This window comes from Rhagoletis pomonella, unplaced genomic scaffold (assembly GCF_013731165.1).
Source record: "Rhagoletis pomonella isolate Grant_MI unplaced genomic scaffold, Rhpom_1.0 Rhpom_scaffold_00007, whole genome shotgun sequence".
Lineage (NCBI taxonomy): Eukaryota > Metazoa > Arthropoda > Insecta > Diptera > Tephritidae > Rhagoletis > Rhagoletis pomonella.
The window spans coordinates 14,427,790-14,452,401 of NW_023458561.1; the positions used below are offsets into that span (position 1 = coordinate 14,427,790).

Sequence of the window (24,612 nt, forward strand, 5' to 3'; positions counted from 1 at the left end):
CGAACGTTCAGGAGCGAAACAAGGTGCGCCGATTTTCTGGCAGAGTTTCACGACATTACGCGCTTACCAGCCATGCGAACACACAACACCTCTGCTACACAGCACCGAATCGAGACGACCGGACAACCCGTGTTCGCCCGTCCACGCCGATTGGAGCCAGCGATGCTGAAAATAGCCAAAGACGAGTTTGAATTTCTTTTACGGCAGGGCATCATTCGCCCATCCTGCAGCAACTATGCAAGCCCACTGCATATGGTGAAAAAGGATGACGGTAAATGGCGACCGTGTGGCGATTACAGGAGGCTCAATTCGCAAACAATGCCGCCCGATACCCGATACCTTACCTGCAAGATTGCTCATCGATGCTGAACGGGAAGCAAATTTTTAGCAAAATAGATCTGCAGAAAGCATACCACCAGCTTCTGATTCATCCAGGCGACGTTCATAAAACGCCCATAACGACACCGTTTGGCCTATACGAATATTTGTATATGCCTTTCGGCTTACGAAACGCAGCACAATCCTTCCAGAGGTTGATCCACGAAACGCTTCGAGTGTTGCATTTCGTGTTCGCGTATATCGATGACATACTCATCACGTCTCGAGACTACGAAGAACATCGCAGTCACCTACGTCAAGTTTTTACCCGCCTCAGAGAATACGGCCTCGTCATCAACCCCGCCAAATGTGAGTTTTGCGTGAAGGAAATCAGATTCCTAGGGCATTTAATTACTCAGTCTGGCATCCAACCTTTACCGGAAAGGGTCGAAGCAATCAGAAAATTCAAAAAACTAACCGCAGCTTACCAGCTAAAAAAGTTTTTAGCTACAGTTAATTTTTACCACAAGTTTTTGCCTAACGCAGCTGAATACCAAAAGACGCTAACAGTGATGATTCCCGGAAATAAGCGAAACGACAAAAGGAGCCAGTATGGAATGATGAGAAAAGTTTCGCATTTGAGAAATGTAATTCAGAACTCGCAAACGCCGCTATATTGGCTCATCCTCGTCAAAACGCTCCTCTGTCATTGGTTACCGACGCCTCGGACGTTGCAGTTGGAGCCGTGTTGAATCAGCTGGTGGAAAAAGACGCACAGCCCCTTGGCTACTTCTCCAAAAAACTGACCGCAACGGAGCAGAGATATAGCACCTATGACAGGAAGGCCGACCATTTTTCATAATGACCGACCACAAGCCGCTTATATTCGCTTACCAGCAAAATAGCGAAAAGGCGACACCGCGTCAACGCCGACATTGGGACTTTATTAGTCAGTATACAACAGACATCCGTTATATCGAGGGAGCAAACAACCACACAGCAGACTTGCTATCCAGAGTAAACAAAATTACGTCCCCAATAGACTTCAGCGAAATAGCGAGAGCACAGAAAAACGACGCCGAACTAAAGAAATTGATGGTACGTAATACAACCTCACTAAAGTTCAAGCTTCTTAAAATTCCAGCCGAGCCAAGCGAAATATGGTGCGATGTTTCATCTAAAAATGTGCGCCCGTTCATCCCAAGGCAGTTCCGGACACAAGTTTTAAGCAACTTTCACAACATGGCACACCCAGGTTCCAAAACCACCGTCAAATTGGTTTCCGATGGCTTTATCTGGCCGAATATTCGAAAAGACGCTGCACTCTTCGCACGACGCTGCCTCCAATGTCAAAGATCGAAGGTAAGCCGCCATAATAAGTCGCCAGTCCAACAGTACACACCGCCTAATGGACGCTTCGATCACATCAACGTCGACATCATCGGCCCTTTACCTCCTCACAATGGGCAACGTTATTGTTTAACGCTAATCGACCGCTTTACGCATTGGCCAGAAGCGACTTCAATTCCGGACATATCAGCAGAGCAGCTCTAATCAACTGTCTATCTATCTAATTATGAAATGCTCTCACAAAAGTGAATAAACTGTCCAAAACCACGGAAACGCAAAGATCCCAATTCCTGCCCGAAACTAAGAGCTCAACCAGCCACTGACGTAAAACCGTGGGCCGTGTCAGCTGACACGACCTATCTTATGGGATTCTCGTGTTAACGAAAACTCACCACCGCATAAGGGTGACGTTGTCATTGCTTCGACTGGTACGGAAGGGCTGTATACGTCAAATCGCACCAAATTACAAAATTTAAGAATTTAGCGGCAGCGAACACGATAACGTTAACTAATGGTTCACTTGATATTTTTTCACTTATCAATCAAATAAAAACAACTAAATATGCACAAATTGTTCCTCTTCCTCTGGAAGTTCGACAGTTTTTTACAAACTCGCTCGGAAAAATAGTCCGGCCGACTTCGGGCTAGTGAGAAGCAAAAAGCTCAAAGTGGATCTCAACAGCCCGAGAACCAACCAAAGAAATAAAAATTGGGCACTTACGGACACCTGCGGGCGAGCAAAAGAACAGACTTCTTGTGCGTCCCGGTTTCAAGATTAGAAAAGTTGGAAACCCTGGCCCTGATTTGAACTGTAGTTTAACTCTGTTCATATAAATGCCTTGTAATTTAAAGAACGTAATTTGGCCACTTTTCAATTTAAGCTAGGGATTATCTTCTTGAATTAAAATAGCATTTATTAAAAGTGATATACTTACATATCATGTATCCAAAGTTGCATGTAGATAAGAAAAAATAGATTGATCTAAAATAAAACGGAGCGGTTCTAGTTTTCACAATTACTTCAGTGTTCGTACGGAACGTAGCTTATTTCGAAAGGCTGGCTTTAACAGCATAAGATTGCGAATGACTCACTAGCGCCGAACCGTTGAAAGATTTTTGGCAAATAAACGCGCAGAATTAGTTCTGATCGCCCTTTTTTTTTAATAAAATTCATGAAATTGATTTAACAATCTTTTATTTTAAAAATGAGATCTTGTTATAATATAGTTTTTAAAACCAAAAAGGAATATATTACCTTCAGAGGGTACTAATAAATAACGCAAATCACTTATTTAATAGTGATGTAGAAACAAATTTCTTTAAAAATATGCATGCTTTTTAAAAGTATTGGTTTCAACACATTTTGCAATAGGACTGCGTAATTATTAAATTTATTATAACTCATATCAATTGATTAATCGCACAATCCGCTTTTAAGAGCTCGGCGCTAAAAATTAAATAAAAACCTATACTTAATAAGGCGAGAGCTATTTCCACAATTTCTTCAAAATGACCTATAGTGTCTGAATCATTTAAATTTCTGTTGTTGTCATATATTGAGCTATTCAACCTTGATAACATACTGTTTGATATTGGAAACGTTTTGCAGCAGAAACTATTAGCCTTCATATAAAACGCGCTCAACAAAGCATGTGAGTGCGGCAAGAATAATAATATGAACTAGAGTGCCAGTTACTGTCAAAATTCGATAGTTTTTCTAGTGTTTAGGAGCCCTGGAGAGGTTTTCTAACTTAACACGTAGCAAAACTTCTACAGTACAAATTAACTTACCGGAAAATCTTCTGTTTTGGAACAAAAACGTAACTAAAACTTTTTTTATCGTAGAAGGTTTTTGGAATTCGGCAGGACTTGGAATTGACTCGATACATTCCAGTTTATCGATAAATTTCAATGATTTTATACATATCGATAGTTCGATGAATTTCGAAAACACTAAAATTCGGTAACTCAACAAAATTCGTTAACTCGACCAATTTCGATAACTGTGAAATTCAAGGGCTCGATAAATTTCTATAACTCAAAAATGTAAATTCTTTGGATACCTTTATAAATTTTTGCTTTTGACAGCTCCACATTTTTCGAAAACTATCAAAAAATTTTGATAACTCGCTACACTCTGTTAACACGATAAAATTCGATAAGCAGTGATAAATCCATAAGCTTATATAACCTTGAAATTTCGATAAATCGATATATTTTGAAAATTCCATAAACTTCGATTCGATGAATCAACCAATTTCAGTAGATCAATAATTATCGATAACTTTGTAAGTTGAAAGAACTCCATGCATTACGACAACTCGATAAATTTCGTCAAATCTATAAATAATGATAATTCAATAAATATCGATAACTTGATATATTTCTTTAACTTGACAAATTTCGATAATCCCACACGTTTTTATAGCTCGATAACTATCCGTAAATTTCGACAACTAAGTTTCTGTGTCTATAAATTTCGACAACTCAATAAACATTGATCAATTTGAATAATTCGATACGTTGCGATAACTTAATAAGCATGGATAAATTTCGATAATTACAAACTTCGATGATTCGATAAATTTCAGTAACCTTTATGGTTGATTTTATTTCGATTCCTATCGGAAAATTGCTATTCAGTTAAGTACCCTAATTCTTATGTATTTCTCATTGTCTCCATTTTCGCCTTTATCTTCACTTTTGCCTTCTTTTTTGTCTTCATCGTTATCACTTGTTTCTTCATCTTCATATTTGTTTTTATTTCAAAGTTGAATTCCAAATACGAAGTAAAACAAAATTCGAAATAGCTTAAATTAACAGTTTGCAAAAATATGGAAATTTTTAAACGACGATTTTCAACCAATTTCGAAACTATTAAACTCTCTCATATACAGAGAATTACCTTTCCAACCTTTCCAACGGTGGTTTTGGTTTTGAAATCGGTAAATTTACCTTGGTCTTTATCTTTGTTTTTATCTTTCATATCTTTGTTTTTATCCTTTTCTTTATCTATTCACGTAGATGTGATGAGGTGCGGATGTAATATCATGTGATGTCTCATTGTGTCATGTAATATAGTGTGATGTGATGTCATTTAATGTGATCACATATTATGTTCTGATTATTATATCGAAAACCGTGTCGATAACTGTGTCGATAAAAATACCGATAACAATATCCATAAACATATAGAAAAATATACCGATTGCAAAATCGATTAATTCATCGATAAATATTACAGTCATCAGTATCGATTATTATACATATCTATACCAATATAAATTATTGTATCGATAACAATAGCGGTTATTTAATCAATAACAGTATCATTGTTATATATTATTTTATCGATTACAATATCGAGTATTATATCGATAAAAATATCGAGTTTTATATCGATAACAATATCGATCTTCATCCTCATCCTTTTCTTCATATTTATCTTTATTTTTGCATATTCCTCTTCACCTTTACCTTAAAGTGTTTAAATTTACCTTGATCTTCGTTTTTCCATATGCATTATTCCCCTTGAATTTGACAATTTACTCCCAACCAACCAACTGCCGCTATAGAAGTTCCACTTCAAAAAGTCAAGAAATTTTCTTACCCTTTCAGTTACCCTAGTTCTTATTTGTCTGTGATCGTCTCCATTTTCGTCTTTATCTTCACTTTTGCCTTCTTTTTCTGACTTCATCGTTATCATTTATATCTTCATCTTCATATTTATCTTTAGTGAAACAACATGCGAAACATGTCAAATTGAACATGTTGCAGCAACATCTATACACAAATACGGAAATGTTTGAGCGACGGTTTAGGCCGTAATTTTCAACCAATTTTGAAACCATAAAAACTTATGGTGCTTATCTACAGAAAAATTCCTTTCCAATGGTGTTCTTGGTTTGGAAATCGGTACGGTAGAATCACCAAACGAACGGAGACAAAATTCATGTTAGCGTATTAATATATAACTAGATTTACATATGTATATTTCCAAACATTTTATTGCCTGTTGCAGTTTCCACTCCGTAAGCAATTATCCAAACTTATTCAGAGACGGATGGAATGGTTCTGAGAAAATTTATTCCATGGGAAAGTTAAAAGATTTAAATATTCAGTTTCCACTGCTTTTCTTTCCTTCAAAGTCAAATAGTGAATTGGCAGGCCCCTGAAACTCGCCGTCGTGTGAAAAACTTGGAGCGCTTTGAGCGTCCTTTAAATATTTTTATACCCGAGCGCACTTGTGCACAAGGGTATTATAACTTTGTTCACATAACGGTTGTTTGTAACAGGCAAAACGAATCGAGATAGATATAGACAAATGTATACATAAATGATCAGGATGAAAAGAGTAATCGATTAAGCGGTGACTGTCTGTCCGTCCGTCCGTCCGTCCGTCCGTCCGTCCGTCCGTCTGTCCGTCTGTGCACACGATAACTCGAGTAAAAATTGAGATATCTTAACGAAACTTGGTACGTGCACTTCTTTCGGGCGTAGGACGGATGGTATTGAAAATGGGCAAAATCGGACAATAACCACGCCTACCTCTCATATAACGGTAATTTCCAGAAATACAAAAACTGCGATATTTTAGTAACTACTGAAGATAATTCACTCAAAATTGATATTTATAATAAATTCTAGACGAAATATAAGAATATTAAAATTTTTTTTGAAAATGGGCGTAGCCACGCCCACTTATGGTTACATGTGTATATCTTGGTAACCGCTGCATCAATTTATTCCAAACTTTGCACAGTTGTTGGCCTTAATACAGCATACTAAATGGCCGAAAATTTTAAAAATCGGATAATAACCACGCCCACTTCCCATATAACGGTAATTTCCAGAAATACGTAAACTGCGATAGTTTCGTAACTACTGAAGATAATTCACTCAAAATTGATATTTATAATAAATTCTAGACGAAATATAAGAATATTAACATTTTTTTGAAAATGGGCGTAGCCACGCCCACTTATGGTTACATGTGTATATCTTGGTAACCGCTGCATCAATTTATTCCAAACTTTGCACAGTTGTTGGCCTTGATACAGCATACTAAATGGCCGAAAATTTTAAAAATTGGACAATAACCATGCCCACTTCCCATATAACGGTAATTTTCAGAAATACGAATACTGCGATATTTTAGTAACTACTGAAGATTATTCACTCAAAATTGATATTTACAATAAGTTTTAGACGAAAAATAAGAATATTATAAATTTTTGGAAAATGGGCGTAGCCACGCCCAGTTATGTTTACATGTGTATATCTTGGTAACCGCTGCACCAATTTCTTCCAAACTTGGCACAGTTGTTAACCTTGGTATAACATACGAAATGGCCGAAAATTTTTAAAATAGGGCAATAATCCCATATAACGGTAATTTAGAGAAATACGAAATCTTCGATAAATCAGTAATTATTGAAGCTAATTTATTCAAAATTGATGCTTGCAACAATTCGTTACCAAGAAATACGTTTAGGATACAATTTTGAAAAATGGGCGTGGCACCGCCCACTTATGATCACATATATGTATCTCGGTAACCGTTCTACCAATTTGTACCAAACTCGGTGTGGTTATTGTACTTGCCACATAGAAGCAAAACGTTGAAACTTATTGAAATCGAACTAAAATTACGGCCGCTTTTCATATAACAGTAAATTTCAGATATGCTTGAAACTTCAATATTTCGAAATTTAAGGACGCTAATTTACTCAAAATGGATACACCTCGGTTTACCATGTAGCGGTAGCTTTCGGAAAGGTGAAAAACATATATTTAATACTTGCGCCGGGTATTTAATGTTCGGCTCCGCCCGAACTTAGACTTTTTTACTTGTTTTATATCAAAATAAAAAAATAGGGGTATACTTTTTCGATATAGAACAATCCTAGGAGGGAGAACATTACAATTCCGACTTTACTGTTTTTGGACCACCCTAGTGTGCAATGTATTAAATTAGTACGAAATCGTTCTTTGCGGCCCCTAATAGATTTTTTGAACAAGTCTGTCTTCGTATGGAATAGTAGCTTATGTCGGGAAGCTGGCTTTAGTATAACGCGGCATCACCTTTATTCTTTAAACGACAAGGATTTTTTTGATGAGACTTAATAAGAATATTGACTTGCTAGTATCGGAACTACTTCTTGCACGTTTATTTGCCAAAAATTCTTTAACGGCTCGGCGCCTGTGAGTCATTCGCAATCGTATGCTGCGAATGCCGCATTATACTAAAGCCAGCCTTTCGACATAAGCTGCTACTATTCCTTACGAACACAGATATGTATGTATGTGCAATGTATTAAATTAGAACGGAATCGTTCTTTGGGGCCCCTAATAGATTTTTTGAACAGGTCTGTCTTCGTATGGAATAGTAGCTTATAATAGAAGAGAAATAAAACTTTCCGATCTAAAAATATTAATTCTCAAGAATTCTTTACCATTTCTACGAAAAGTTGTTTTTCCCATATAAAACAACAATACATGCATACATAAGTATTGGCATTGAATTCGGAAATTTTACTTTTTGTTAAAAAATAAAAGCTCTTCAAATTTAATTTGAAAAATTCTCGCTAATAGCCTATTTCCACCAATGGGTTAACTGTAGTTAAGAGCTCAGAGAAGTTCAAATAATTCCAACATGGGGTGATCGGCAAGGGTTTTTTCTTAAGGTTTGCTTTTTTCTTTTCGTTTGCTTCTACTTAATAGGTGGAATTACCCCCTTCGAGTTGTAATCTCCGTTTATCAAACGGCGTAAACTGCAGTTATGGCTTGATGGAAATCAACTATAAATCTAAAGCCGGAAAAGGGGCTATACACTTTGTTTACATAAAAGCTTTGAGATATTTTTATATGTATTTTCGTAATTTGATTTCTGCTCTTATAATTTACTTTTATTCTTTTTTCATGTTTTTGGTGGTTTTCGTCAATTGCATCCAATTCAACAAATGGGTCGTCAAAAATTATCTTAATTTAATATTTGAACACGAATGTCGCAGGTGCTTACGGTACTGTATATCGTGCACGAGATAACCAATCTGGCAAGATTGTTGCGATCAAAAAAGTTCGCATACCCATTACAGACAACGGAGTTCCAATGTCAACGCTTCGTGAGATCGCGTTATTGAAACACCTAAATGCTTCAGACCATCCGAATATTGTAAAGTGAGTAACATTCATTGCAAAATTATTAACTGCGCTTGTATTAAAGTACGTATTATATATATCGTCGATGTTTTTGCAAGACCGCCCATCGATCAGTTGCAGAACTGCCTTAATCGCCGTTGTAGCAAAAATGGGATTTGGTAACCCTGAACTTCAGGCATCGAGTTTTATGCATAAAAATTGTAAAATCGTTATTAAAACAACATATTTTTAAAATAATAGCTCGAGAAAAGGATGCCTAACAAGGTAATGCATTCAAAGAAAACCCGTTTTTTTGCTCTCCTGTAAAATTTTGGTGCCGTAGGATAGGCGGTTTTACAAAAACATCGACGATGTGTACATTAGGGTGATTCAAAATAACTAACCTAATGAATTTATTACCTTAAAAGGATCTATTTATTTAGAATAAAATTTTCTCATTTCGAAAAGTGTCGGTGAGCATTTGAAATTTTCCATGTAAATAATAGGTAAAAAAAATTGTTTTCATTAAAAATGTTACAACTAGGGCAACCCAAAATATGTTCGGGCATGTTTTTTGTCAGGCATGTTAGCAACGCGCTGATGAAATGCTTAAGCGTTTTCCCAAAAAATATAAAGTTGGAGTTATATTTCTTAGAGCATATTTTAGCATATTTTTCAGTAAATGCATATTCTACTTTGCGCTGCGTTGCACAATGGCTAGTGATAGAACGATACGAGTACCGAGTACAGAATATCGGTACTTTTCATGAGTACTGAGTAGTATCGAGAACTAGATACTTTTTCACAAGTACTGAGTAAATATCGCGAATGCCGAAAAATATCGACGAGCTAAGAACTTTCTTAAGTACATTTTTTTTAATTACCCAATAAATATTGTGGCGAACGTTTGAATGTTATTAAATGCATGATTCAATAATTAAAGGTTTGCTCATTAGTGGCATTAGAGTTTTGACACTCCCTTAGGGTCTGATTATGCATATTTCGCATAACTTCGCACAACCATTTGTACCAGTCCAATAAAAATGTAACTTAAGAAAATGTGAAGTGAAATCTAAACTCAACAGATCGCTAAGTTTTTAAAAGTTCTGCTAATTTCTGGGTAATGGAATACATACAAATTAGATACAAAGTACATACGAAAATACAGTTTGAAGTTTATGCGAAGTTGTGCGAAGTTATGTGAAGTATGCATAATCAGACCATTAGCTCCCTTACAAAAGCAAGAGTTACAAAAGCTTTGAACACACACACGAACCCACACACAGTGCCTTGCTAAGGGAGCCGATTTTGTCAAGAGGGAGCGGGAAAACTGTTTTTTGAGCAAACCTTTTATTATTGAATCATGATGAAAATGAACATAAAGCTCATTTACTTCAATACTGTCATAACTCAAAAAACCGAAAACCCGATAAACACGCCTTTAAAATTTTAACCTTTACGATGACGCGTGGTACAAAGCTCAATAACACTATTGAAATTTTTATTTTCTTTATTTAATGTTTATTTTTTTAACTATATAAACCCAATTTTCAAACATTGTGCAAATTTTATAATATTCTACACAGTTTCATCTAAATTGAAAACTGTTTAATAAGCATTTCTAGGAAAATTTTTTAAGTTTTAAGTTGATTTTTAGCATTTTTTCACGGATTTTCTTCCATACAAAGTATGTATGCTGGACTTTTTTTCTATGGAAGAAAACAAACAAAAAAGAATATTTAAAATCAACGTGATCAAAGCGAAATTAGAAAAATTTGAGTGAACTTTTTAAGGTTTGAACAAGTGGTGACCCTAGTCGAGTAATATGTAGATTAAAATAGCATATTCAGAATTTTTAATTGACCCTCAAAATCTTGGCTTAATGTTGAAAACCAAATTTTCGGTAGGCTAGAGCATACAATTGGCCTTAACTTCATATAAATATCTTTATCGTACTTCAACTAATATACATATATTGATCATCACTTTCTGTACTAAACATCTTGTTCCATTATTAATATTAGCTGGAATAAGGTAACGATAGAATTTTTAAACTAAAATTAGTCTACTATGGTACATTCCGTATAGCTTCCTATTCGCTTAGCTGTTTTAGTATAGCTGCACTTTTCCGCTAGAATGCTTATTTCAGAAGTAGTTTTATCCATTATACATGAACATGTTTCGTTTAACAGCATCGCGGGAGCAATAAAATGATTTAACCTTTCCATTCCAAAATGGTCTAAATTTACGGCTGGGAAAAAATTCCACGCTTATGGAATGTGACACGCACCCATTTATATATACCTTACTATAAGCACCTACCATAGCTGTGCCTGCATACCAAATTTCAAGTTCATGGGGCTTATGGTTCCCAAGTTACAGCTGATAAAAAATTCCACGCCTACGGGATGTATCACGCCCCCTTTTACAAACTCATTCATATACACCTTACTATAAGCACCTACCATAGCTGTGCCAGCATACCAAATTTCAAGTTCGTGGGGCTTATGGTTCCCAAGTTATAGCTGATAAAAAATTCCACGCCTACGGGATGTGCCACGCCCCTTTTTACAAACTCATTCCTATACACCTTACCATTAGCACCTGCCTGCATACCAAATGGCTCCCAAGTTAGGTCTGATAAAAAATTTCCCGCCTATGGGATGTGTCACTCATTTATTTATAGCCTACTCTAAGCACCTACCGTAGCTATGCCTGCATACCAAATTTAAAGTTCATGTGACTTATAGCTCCGAAGTTATAGCTGATAAAATAATCCACGCCTATGGGATGAGGCACGCCCCCATTTGCAAACTCATTTATATATACCTTACTATAAGCACTTACCATAGATATGCCCGCATACCAAATTTCAAGTTCATGTGACTTATGGTTGCGAACTTATAGCTGATAAAAATATCCACGCCTATGGGATGAGCCACGCCCCCATTTTCAAACTCATTTATATATACCTTACTATAAGCACTTACCATATATACGTTTGTGTACCAAATTTCTACTTCATGTGACTTATGGTTTTGAAGTTATACTTAGTAAAATATTCCACGCCTATTGGATGTGCAGTGCCCCCTTTTATAAACTCATTTATATATACCTTACTATAAGCGCTTACCATAGATATGCCCGCATACAAAATTTAAAGTTCATATGACTTATGGTTCCGAAGTTATAGCTGATAAAAAAATCCACGTCTATAGGATGAGCCACGCCCCCATTTCCAAACTCATTTATATATACCTTACTATACGCACTTATCATAGATACGTCTGTGTACCAAATTTCAACTTCATGTGGCTTATGGTTTTGAAGTTATACTTGGTAAAATATTCCACGCATATGGGATGTGCCGTGCCCCTTTTATAAACTCATTTGTATACTACCTTACTATAAGTGCTCACCATAGATATACCTGCATACCAAATTTCAAGTTCTTGGGACTTATGTTTCCGAAGTTATAGCTGATAAAAAGGTCCACGCCAATGGCATATGCCTCGCCCCTTTTTAACAAACTCGTTGTATGTACATACAGCCACCGTAGATATGTCTGCATACCAAACTTCAAGTTCATGTGAATTATGGTTCCGAAGTTATAGCTGATAAATAATTTCACGCCTACGGTAGGTGCCACGCCCCCTTGTCGAATCCCAATTTTTTTCTTCGTGTTATATGCCCAGGTGTCATGGCAATACTCTGGCAAAATTTCATATGATTCTGTCCATCCGTTTAGGCTGCAACCTGGCACATACATACATACATACATACTTCTTCAAATACATAGCAGATATCTATCGTTATCCCAGTGTATAAGAATTTTAGGAATATCTCGTCCACAATGCCACCTATCGTGTACATTTTTAGTCCCAATATTTATTTTCAATTGGCTAACGTATGTTCTAAATCTGAGCCAAATGAGCAAGTAAATGCAATTTTTATGAATATCCCGAGCCCAGCGCCACCCAGCGATTAAATTTTTAGTGGAACTATTTCTCTTCAAGGTGCTGAAATATGTTCCAAATATGAACGAAATCGGTCCAGCCGTTTAGTAGTTTAGTGACATTCAATATACGGAAAACTCTATGAAATTGTGAAATCGTGACGTCTCAGCTTGCTTCATTTTTCGGCAACAACAACAAAAAATTTCAAATTTTTTTAAATCAAAGAACCTTCCACACAGAAGGTCCAAAAATATGCTTTTTACAGAATTGAAATCGGTTCAACCGTTTGGTCAGGCATCGCCGTCATACGTAAGACATTTCATTTTTATATATATAGATTATACTAGCCGGCCACGCGCTGAATGTATGCATATGTACATTTACGTATTTGGAGAAAGACATCATATGTCATCATGTACTTCGTTTATTATATACATAAAAAATCTTGTCTAAATCCGTTCAGTAGCGTGGTTAAAATATCTCGCCTTTCCTTTATACTATGTAGAGAAGATAGTAATTTTAAATAGGTGGCAACCCTACTCAAAAAACTTAAAGTTTATGTACATGCAAAGGCCATGCATTTTCATTTGGGCTCTTATTTTTTATCCAACGAACGGTGAAGATCTTATAGTTTTTAAACAGGTGGCAATCCTATTCAGAAAAATAATACATTATTACACATACAGAGCCTAAGTCTTTTCGTTTGACAGTGACGGTACAGAACTGATGCCTACGCATATTATGATTGAATATGGAAATTTTATTAACAGGTGCTTTTCTAGAGGCCAATACCTTTCATTTGACACCTCATCTTTTGTAATCCAACGAACGGTGCGGATCTTATAGTTTTTTAGACAGGTGGCAGCCCTATTAAAATTCTAAGTAAAAAAGATCCCTCTCCTGTCGATACAGAGTATATTAGAGAAAATCTCGTTAAAATCCGTTCAGTAGTTTTCGAGATTACCGCGTACAAGGAATCTCGACTTTCCTTTATACTATGTATAGATAGATAACAACAAGCATATAAATCCAAATTTCAAACTTTATCTACAAATTTAAACAAAATTGCATCAAAGATTCAAACTTTTTAATCCAAACTAAAAGATTCCGGGTTTTAGAAATTTATTATTTAACTGGTATTGTTAAGCATTTTCTTCTATATAAAAAAAAAAAACAAGCATTCTTTATATGGACGAAATTACAACTCACGGAGTTGCCATCAAACAAAAAATTTTTGCGGTTTTACTATACGGGTTGTGTTTTACAAAACTTGAAAAATGCTAAAGTGGATTTTCATTTTGAACCGAACCGAACCATTTTTTGGAGTGGTTTTCGGTTCGGTTTTGGCATTTCAAAATAAAAACGGTTCGGTTCACGGTTCGGTTCGAAGTCCGAAAAAAGCGACGGTTCGGTTCAAAAACCGGGTTGGTTTCAGCCCTGGACAAAATACAGAGAGACCAATCGAAAGCGTTGATAGCTTTTACAGGGGCGTCGTGGTACGTCTGAAATGAAAACATACACGGAGACCTTCGTATACCAATAGTTAAAGATGATTTGAAAATAGGTATAAAACAAATGTAAATGCAGCTTTACTTTTATTAATTTTTTATTAATCGTCGACAATATTTGACTTTTACACATCCAGCCACCTCCCAGAATTGAAAAGATCCGTCTTTAATTTTTTTTTTTTTCAAATTGGCAACATTTAATATTTATCGTAGAATCGCTATAAACCTGTTATAAACAAATACTTTTTGGCCGAATAAGAATATTTCCCTTCAGAAATAATTATATTATACTCTTCATGCAAAATCTGAAGCAGTATTTTAATGAGAAAAAAAATTGAAGAGTATTTTCCTTATAAAGGGTGTTTTTTAGACGTGTGGTTTTCAGTGAGGCAATACTTTTTTCGGAGTTGGTCTTTTGACAGCTGTTATTTGATTTATACTCAGTTTGGTTTGTCATTTCATAATGAACATACTTACTCTGAAACAACGTTTGCAAATCGTGCATATTTGTTACCAAAATAATGGTTCGGTTTGCGCGACGCATCACGCGCTGCGCCCAATATTCGGTCGACATAATCGCCCAGCAGAGTCGGTAATTCGAGCAACCATGGATCGGTTTCGCACCACGTTTACTCTAGTGGATAATGCGCATTCTCAGAGATGCCGTACAGTGCGCACCGGAGACGCTATTGCTGCTGTAGAGCAGAGTATCGAAGAAGACCCGAATGAGTCCATCCGCCATCGCGCGCAATAATTGGAGCTGCGCCCATCCATTTTATGGATGATTTTGCGGAAGGATCTTGGTTTGCGGGCTTACAAAATGGAACTCCAGCAAGAATTGAAGCCGAACGGCCGTCGAGCGCGTCGCACGTTCGGTAAATGGGCCCAAAACGAGATTGCCACCGATCCCGATATTCGCAAGAAAATTTTGTTCAGCGATGAAGCTCACCTTTTGTTGAATGGGTGCGACGTTAATAAACAAAATTGTCGCATTTGGAGTAATGATAATCCACAAGCCATTGTTGAGACGCCGTTATATCCTCAAAAAGTCACTGTTTGGTGTGCTCTATGGGCAGAGGGAATCATTGGTCCACATTTCTTCAAAAATGAAGCCGGCCATAATGTTACAGTCAATTGGGAACGCTATAGAGCTATGATTAATGACTTTTTTGTGCTTGCATTGGAGGATGTTGTTGTTGACGACCTTTGGTTCCAACAAGACGGAGCTACATGCCATACAACCAACGAAATAATCAATTTCTTAAAGGAAACTTTTCGTGAGCGCATTATCTCGCGTCTTGGGCATGACTATTTTTTGTGGGGTTATGTGAAGTCGCTTGTCTACGCAGATAAGCCCGAGACGATTTACGCCTTGGAAGAGAATATTCGTCGCGTTATTGCTGACATTCGGCCTCAATTGCTTCCAAAAGTGGTCAAAAATTGGGCCTCTCGGCTGGAATTTATTTGAACTAGCCGCGGCGGTCACTTTCCCGAAATCATCTTTAAAACATAATGGCAAAACCTTATCTTTATAATTAAGCTAAATTCTTGGCCATAACATTAAACTTTATGCGTTTTATTTCTTCTTGAAAACCACATGTCTAAAAAAAGCACCCTTTAGGAATGTGCTTAGAACCTGTTTTTTGCATTTTCTGACAAAGGGGGGAATTCTAAGTTTGTACATATTTGAAGAACGCATCCGTTATGTACGTGGTTGAACAAATTTACAACAAAAGCGGAGCAGTTCACTGTTAGTTTTTTCTTAAAATACAAATTTAGTGGGCGTCAATGCGGCGTCTTTGGTTTGATAAAATGACACAAGAAAGCGCTTGGCTACACAGAAGAATCAACAAAAACAAAAATGTGTAGGCAACATACCAAAAAACCGCAAAGAATACTTAGATACACATACATAAAAAAAACACTTTGTAGGTATATAGACATTTTAAAGTTGGTCTGCCTTATCCATTTGACATACAATGTATCTAATAGAAATCAGCTGCGCGTCACCCACCTATGTATGCATGTTTCTGTCACCATTGGCAAAAAAACAACAAAGTCAACGGAGATTTCACAATCCATATGTACATACATATGCATGTGTCTCTTCCATTGTAGAATCTCCTAGTATGAACGCGTAATTGCTGCTGTTTGATAAGAGTACCCTCATCATGTGTTTGGCTTCGTATAAATCAGCTGTTAGCTCCATAAACTGTTTACACACTGTGGACATTCATGTGCTGCATTTCAAAACGCAATACATATGCATAGAAGAGGAGAATTTCGCGAATTGTACAATTCACCATGAACACACAGCTCTACGGTTCTCTTAAAACTAGAGCACACTTGTCCAGTTTTTTGAGAGAACACAGCAGTTAGATCTCTCGCACACATATATTCCCAACACGATCGGTTGCATGTGTGTGTAGAGAACTTATAACTTGTTATATACTTGTCAGGGTTAGCACCTCATGAAACCGATTGCGTAGTAAAAGACTAGAAAAATCTTAATAAAAAATATAAAATCGTTGCAAAAGATAAAAATTTGTTATTATTTTAAATTCACATGCATATTTAATATTTTAAAACAAAAACAAAACATTTAAATTTCAATATCATTTGACTTTTATAAGTATTGTATTAAATTTGTTTCTTTTACAGTGGCGTTTTCCAAATACCGAACTAAACACTTTTTGCCACTTACCCCAACACTTTCGTCACAAATTTACTTTATTTGAGAATGCCAATAATTTGATTTCTACGGAACATTACATTAAGGCGAACTTAACCCACAGTATATACAGTAATAAACCTTTTTGAGTACTGCTCGGGGGTAAAATCTGATCAGGGTTGATAATGAGAAGGAACATGCATTTTGTTCATTCAGAGTTGTATACAATATTACTGTGGTATGAAAGGGACCAACAACCGTAATAATGACCGAAATTAATTGCAAAAGTGTAAGAATGTTGCAAATTATTGTCTATTATTACAGATACTAGTACAGATTATCATAGTTCAGTGTATAACTGGTTATATTACACCGTACATGATAATGAACTGTTAAATGCTGAAAACGCTTATAACTTGTAGATCACTCAAACTTGGCTGTGCTTAATGAGCTGTCTGGGCGGATGCGCAGGCAGGCATTGGGGTCTGTATAACTATACAAACCTTTTTTTTTTTTTTTTAATAAAGACTTAAAGATATTGGGAAATTTAGAATTTTGCTTGATAAATTCCTAAAATTTACGTTTTTCATAAAAATATAATCTTACATTTAAGAAAACTCCATTCAGTGGTATAATTACGATTTGAGTTTTCCAGTTTATAAAACACAAGCGTTAATTATGTACTTAACTATTGATATTATTCTTCATTAAGCATGAATATCAGCATACATTAAAGATGAATATTATACTTAACCTACATTTTGTTCATAAATAACACATAATTATGTATATTTTATCCTCGAAAAGAACTTTTCTAAGCATGAGGCGAAATTCCCCACAGTAAGTGTTGCCATGGCGCAAAACGAAAACGCTGCACACAACCCAAAAGTACTCCTCGGGGACCAAATGGTGAAAAACTGCGAAAAGGTTTATTACTGTATTTACTGTGACTTAACCTTTTGCCTCTGCTGATCCGCTTTTTATCTGTGGCAACGAGTCCATCGTGTTATGTTGTTCGATGCGCAGTCATTGTTACCTCTCTGTGCAACTTCGTATCCCTCTCGCACATTGCAATTTTCTGCCGGTTATGCAAGAAGTTGACCGGTGGTGCCTATTTGTGGTGCAGATATTTTTGTTCAGACGCTTCTTGCACAGTTTACAGTAAAAGTAGACATTTAAATCTTGAAGCTATGTCCTGTTTGCCACATATTTGAAATTATAGTGATTTACAAATAGTTACTGCCCATAAGTTGAATGAATTATAAAAAAGCGTACTGGGGTAGCTAATTTTAAAATATTTTAAAAATCGTAGCAAATTTACTACGATCGTAGCAAAGTGCCAACGCTGATACTTGTTGTAGGTTCTCTGGTGTTGGTGTGGTGTAAGTGCTCTTTTGCTCGAGTGGAAATTGCTTTAATTGAGTGACTGCTTCATGGCCTCCATTGCTCGTGTCGTTTATGTGTATGGAATGATTTTGACAGAATGCTGGCACTGCCGGACAATATAAATTAAAAAAGCGAGACTTTTAAAAACCGAATACCGTTCGCTTAATTCAAGGTAGAGGCATTTATCTGACGCTGAAAATACAGATTTCAATGTTAGCTCTAATACATGTACATGTTCACTTCTGAAACTGCTTTTTAATGTCCAAGTAATGGGAATTATCGCGTATGGTGTTATTGCATGCACCCTACCCATAGTGAAATTATACCAGGTGAAGTAATATTAGAGTGAGAAGAAATATTTTGACACTGCCTTATTTGAAAACATGCCTATAAAATGTGACTATAAGCATGATTCAATAATACAAGGTTGGATAAATTTGTGTCAATCGACTGCCTTGTAAGGTTGCATTTGAGAAGGAAAGTGAAAGCGGGTAACCATTTTATCCCCATTGTGAAAAGATAGTGGGAAAAGTAGTGTGGTAGTGCTGAAATGGTTTTTTTTTTTAATTTAATTAAATATATGAAACGGATTCTACTGATCACACAATAGACAATTAATTAACTTTTTTATGGTATAATAAACATGCCATACAGATATTAAAAAGAAATAAATGAATATTCACATAAAATTCTGACCAACGAAAAATCGTATCGACAAATATTCCCAAATATTCAAAATAAACCATGGTTGCATTGAAATTCCAGTATATATTAAACAAAATTAATGGAATTCAAACAACTCCTTTATTCAAATGGACTATATGAAGAAATATACAAATAGTAATGATGTAATTAATATAATGCATATAAATTAATCTATTAAAAATTATATTTGTTGCATTTAAAAATTACATGTTAAATATCTTGAATTGAATTATATTTGGTTTTTTAAAAATTTCAATTTGTTAGTAATGTTTTCTACTATTTTTTCCAATCAGTCTTGCTTATCATTATATTGGTTACATTTAAAAGTTACATCTTCAATATCGTAATTAAACTACATTTGGTTTTTTACAAATTTAAATGTTTTAGTAATGTTTTCTACTATTTTCTCCAATCAGTCTTGCTAATCATTATATTGGTTACATTGAAAAGTTAGATCTTGAGTGTCCTAATTTAATTACATTTGGTTTTTTAATTAAAATTTAATTTTAATATTTTTTACTTTTTTTCCATTCTGTCTTCTTAATCATAATATTGGTTACATTTAAAAAATATGTGTTCAGTATCGTAATTTAATTACATTTCGTTTTTTAAACAAGTAAATTTTTGGAAATGTTTTCTACTATTTTCTCTTATCAGTCTTGTTAATCATTATATTGGTTACATTTAAAAAGTAGATCTTGAGTATCCTAATTTAATCACTAGACTTTGTCCACTTATTAGAACTTACATACAAAACACCAGTATATCACACACCGTCTTCAAAAAATTTGTAATTTTTGAAAAGCTTCAGAATTTTTTTTATAATTTGTTAAAAAAAAACCTAAGGTAAAGTCGCCCTTGTCCAAGTGTGCTAAGAAATAGTTTTTCGCATTTTCTTACAATCGTATTATTTGAGTTGTGACTCTTTTGAACACGGTGTGCGATATTGTAAAGGCCTTGCGCTAAAAGTGGACTGCGCTACGATGATGTTGAGCTTGCGGTAAGGAAAAAGTTGTACCTGTGATCAGATTAGAATCCTGGAAGTATATAAAAAACACTGCACCAGCGAATGTAGACGGAAACACAAATTATCCGGACCTACACAAGAAAATATCTTTATTAATATTTGTACTTTCACTTTTATGGGGTGGTATACATACTTGTAAATATGCAAAGGCTGCAATAGGGAGAATCCCTGCACCAGCGAATGTGGACGGACACACAGATCATCCGGACCTGCACAAGAAAATATCTTTATTAATATTTGCACTTTCACTTTTATGATGTGGTATACTTACTTGTAAATATGCAAAACTTTACTTGTTGTAAAGCTCCAGTTCTTTAATACGAATTGTGAATAACTCTAAGACTCTGCAAAGAAATACATATGTAAATTATTGTTTTAATTCAAAATATTTCCATTATTTTAGATTTTTTTGGCATACTTACATGAATTTGCGCAATAAGAAAATAAATTTCCACATAACAATCGATGAAAATATCGGCAGTGTTGCCTGTTGAACTTTTTATACGAACACAGTATTTCTCCTTGTATTTTAGTAGTAGTTTCTATAAATCAAAAAAGAAAGCAACACAGGCTAAGGCAGAATGCGGGAGCGAGACAACTGCCAGGTTATCTAACCTTGTATTATTGAATCATGACTATAAGACAGCCGAATGTCAGAAAATAAAGCGAGAAAGCTCTTTTATTACTTCACTTGTTTATTGCGCCATTCATGAGAGTAGGTAAAATTTTACATATTTTTACATCACAACTTCGTACATGTTCGCTTCGTCTTCGTAAACGAAATCCACATTTCGGATATGATGAAACCAGTGCTGATAATGCAGAAATTTTAACTGAAGATAAAACTCAAAACAATATTCTCTGTGTTATATGTTTCGAACAGGAACGGCAACTTTGGTTCGTTCCATGCCATGGCGGAATTAAACCAGATGAAGAAATTAGAGCGAGAAAACGATTTTGTCACTGCCTTATTTGAAAAATTGCCTTTAAAATTTGACTATAAGGCAACCGAATGACAGAAAATAAAGCGAAAAAGCTGTTTTATTACTTCACCTGTTTATTGCGCCATGATTGAGTAGTCCACTTGCAAAGTGCGCTATGTAAAATTTTTTCGATTTCTAGCTTTTTGTGGGTAACGTACCAGTATTTAAAGTAGTTTAATGTCCACTTACAACCCAGTGCAAAATCTTTATATATTCTGAAAAAAACGCATCAAATACATATTAACTACTCTTGCAAAAGTCGATATCATACTTATTTATAAACTTTCAAAAGTCTCCATCTTCTGATAAACTTAGAGAATTGCTTTAGGTCGGGTAGATTGGTAATGTTATTTTATGTTATGTTAACATAGCATTTATAATGTTCTTAGGCTGTTATTTATCAAAATTTTCAGGTAATAAAGAAAAAGATTCAATTTAGATGTTACTTGTTGTCGTAGTCGTTTTTCAAATTTATGGCTTACTATCAAAAAATTACATAACGCTGTTTGGAATGTTTTCAACATATTAAAAAGCATGCAGATAAAATTCATTCAAAAGCGCTATGTCCAATTTGTTGACCAGTTATTAAAGACCACTCTTCCTATATTTTGTTACACTTTTCATAAGTAAAAATATTTTGTAAATATTACTTTCTTCAAATTAATTATATCACATTTTTTGTTCAATTGTATTTTTGGAATCAACAAAGTTCTTTTCCTTCTGTCAGTAAACAGGTTTTGTTAGAAATAGTATAAATAAGCAATGGGAAATAAAACCTTTGTTGAAAATAAATCAAAACTCAGATTTTGAAATTATTTGCTATTTAAAAGTGAAGTAAAGCAAATTTTGCGTTATTGCCCTTTGCGTTATTTCACCTATCCATCGTCGTTTCGACTTTCTCTAAACTACCTTTGCATGATAATAAGGACTTTTTTTTCCGATTTCAAACGTTTTCTATAGCATTCTTATTTATTGCTAAAAGATTGTTTTAACTATTAACTTGGAGTAAATTAGCATCCTCAGTAAATGAAATATCGCAGTTTTTGTATTTCTGAAATTTACCGTTATACGGTAAGCGGGTGTAATTTTAGTCCGATTTGAATAGTTTTTAACGAATTGCCTTTCCGTACCAAGGTTATTAAGTGACCCGACTTTGGTAGAAATTGATAAATCGGTTACCGAGATACACATATGTTGTCATAAGGGCGTCACCCTCACTATCCAAAAATTTATAATAATCTAATTTTCTGCTAAGTGGTTATTGCAATCATCGATTTTAGGGAAATTAGCTTTATTAGTTACCGATTCATCGCAGTTTTCGTGTTTCATTGCCCGATTTCAAAGATTTTCAACAGATTTCTTAGCTAGACCCTAGGCAATACTCGGACCGATTGGTGAAGCGGCTACTGACATACAGCATTTCATCATAAGTAGGAGGGGTCACGCCCATTTTTCAAAAAATTCAAAATAATATTAATTTTTACCAAAATTTTACTTCACATACTAATTTTCAACAATTTGCATTCAATATTTACTGCATTTTTTGTAAATACCTTTATACCAACCTACCTTGGATAAAGGGAAACCTATATACCAAATTTCGTTGAGATATCTTAATTTTTGCTCGAGTTATGGTTTATCTCTATTCATTCTGAACATTTATATTTACATTTGTCTATATCTATTAGGATTTCCAGATTTTTTATGCGCGAAATCAGTACGTTAGACCTTTTCATGCTAAAAGAAATCAGTACTTTTCAGGACATTTTTGTTCAAAGCAAAATTATGAATGTAAGTTACAGAAAATACTTTAAAACGCCAGAGTACTTGTTTTTAACAATAATTTGGTATATAAATAAAATATAGTTCATAAAAAATAAAAGTGTTATTTATTCTAACATGAGTTTACACATCATTGTACACAGAACCCAATAAATTATTTTTTTATTTATGACATTTTTGAATAGCAATAATGGGATAATTTCCATTTTCAAGTGTTCAAATAGTCAAAGAATTCTATACATTTCATTTTAAGATTACTCTTAATATGAAGTTCACTTTAAATAATTTTAGTTAGAACCCGGTTTCTCACTTTGCGCCAGGAAGCAAACTTTATACTTAAGATCCTTTCAGTTGCTTTGTTTGAGTGTGGTAGTGAAAAAAAACTAAATTACATATTTTTTCAAACTGTGGAAAAGTACCGCTATTAAGGGACTTCATCTATAATTTCTCATGGCTTAAATTAATTTTCTCAACTACGCCAAAACTTTGTCTTGTATGCAAAACTCTTTTACAATATCAGTAAATTGTGAAAAGAGTTTTAAGTTATACGCGAAAGCCATTCGAATATTCAAATTTGTTGTTATCAAACTGAAAGTTATTTTCGAGATAACAAGCTTTGAGATAACTAACTCGGCAAAAAAACGTGAGCCTTCTCTTTAAATAATTTAAACCCCATCATATATATGATAATAGTTGCGTTTTTTTACTCATTTCCAGTAAAATCCAGTAAAAGTTTTTACGAATTTTCATGTTTTGGCGTTTTCGTAAGCAAAAACTTGCAAAGTAGGGGAAATTGAGAGAGCGAAAAATGACAGCTGAAGTTGCAAGTTTTTACTGGATTTTACTGGATAATCTTTTACTTGTAAGAATTTGCCAGTACGAAAATCAGCTGATCGCATGTTGCTGGATGAAATTTAAACTAATAAGGAAACTGTTTGTGGCTTTTTGTTGTGGAAATTCACAAAATAAACATATTTAAATATAAAATATATTGTTTTATTAGGAATATACTGCGAATAAACAACCATTAATCAGCTGTTCATGAAACTTGCAAATTATTACTGGAAAAGCGTTCACGTACTTTTTTGTAGATTTTTTCTGAGAGCGAATTCTTAGAAATTAAGTTACTGGAGAGTTGCTGGCAAGTTACTGGATAATTTGTAAAAAAACACAACTAATATTATCGCAACTGGTACGTAACGACCCGGTGATATGCCCATAAAACGATTGAACTTTTTGCTGTATTTATTTCTTAGGCATATGAAATATTATTTGGAATATATCCACTATAATTAAATTATTTTCTTTTTACTGTATGTATAAACCTTAAGAAAATCTCGAAGTATTTTGTTTGAATTGAAAATTCAGTACAAATCAGTACGAATTTTGAAAAATCAGGACATTAGCGTACTTATTGAAGAAATGAATAAAATCAGTACAAGAATTGAAAAATCAATACCGTACTGATAAAATCAGTACGTCTGGCAACCGTAATATCTATCTCGATTAGTTTTGGCTGTTACAAACAACCAAACAAAGTTAATATACCCTTGTGCACAAATGCGCTCGGGTATAAAAAGGGAAGTGCAGCTCCGTACTCGTGATAGAAGTGAAACTTCATAAAGACACATATGTATGTATGTGCAGCGCAGAGAATGAGACGAATACAGTTGCTTTTGTAACCAATGCTGGTACCAAGTTGCTACATACGTTTTTATGATTTTTCACATTTAATCTCTTTTTTTAATTTTTTTTTTTTTATACGAAGGGTATGACCATCCTTTGT

The 24,612-nt window shown here is 34.7% G+C and overlaps 1 protein-coding gene across 2 annotated transcripts in view; it reads left to right on the plus strand.

Annotated features, from left to right (window-relative positions):
- LOC118742356 (cyclin-dependent kinase 6) overlaps nucleotides 1–24,612 on the plus strand; it is a 124,736-nt gene that overhangs the window by 39,278 nt on the left and 60,846 nt on the right. For both annotated transcript variants that reach the window (XM_036474366.1, XM_036474367.1), the window contains exon 3: nucleotides 8,682–8,847. In XM_036474366.1, the coding sequence (XP_036330259.1) occupies nucleotides 8,682–8,847 (166 nt within the window). The remainder of the gene's footprint in view (nucleotides 1–8,681; nucleotides 8,848–24,612) is intronic.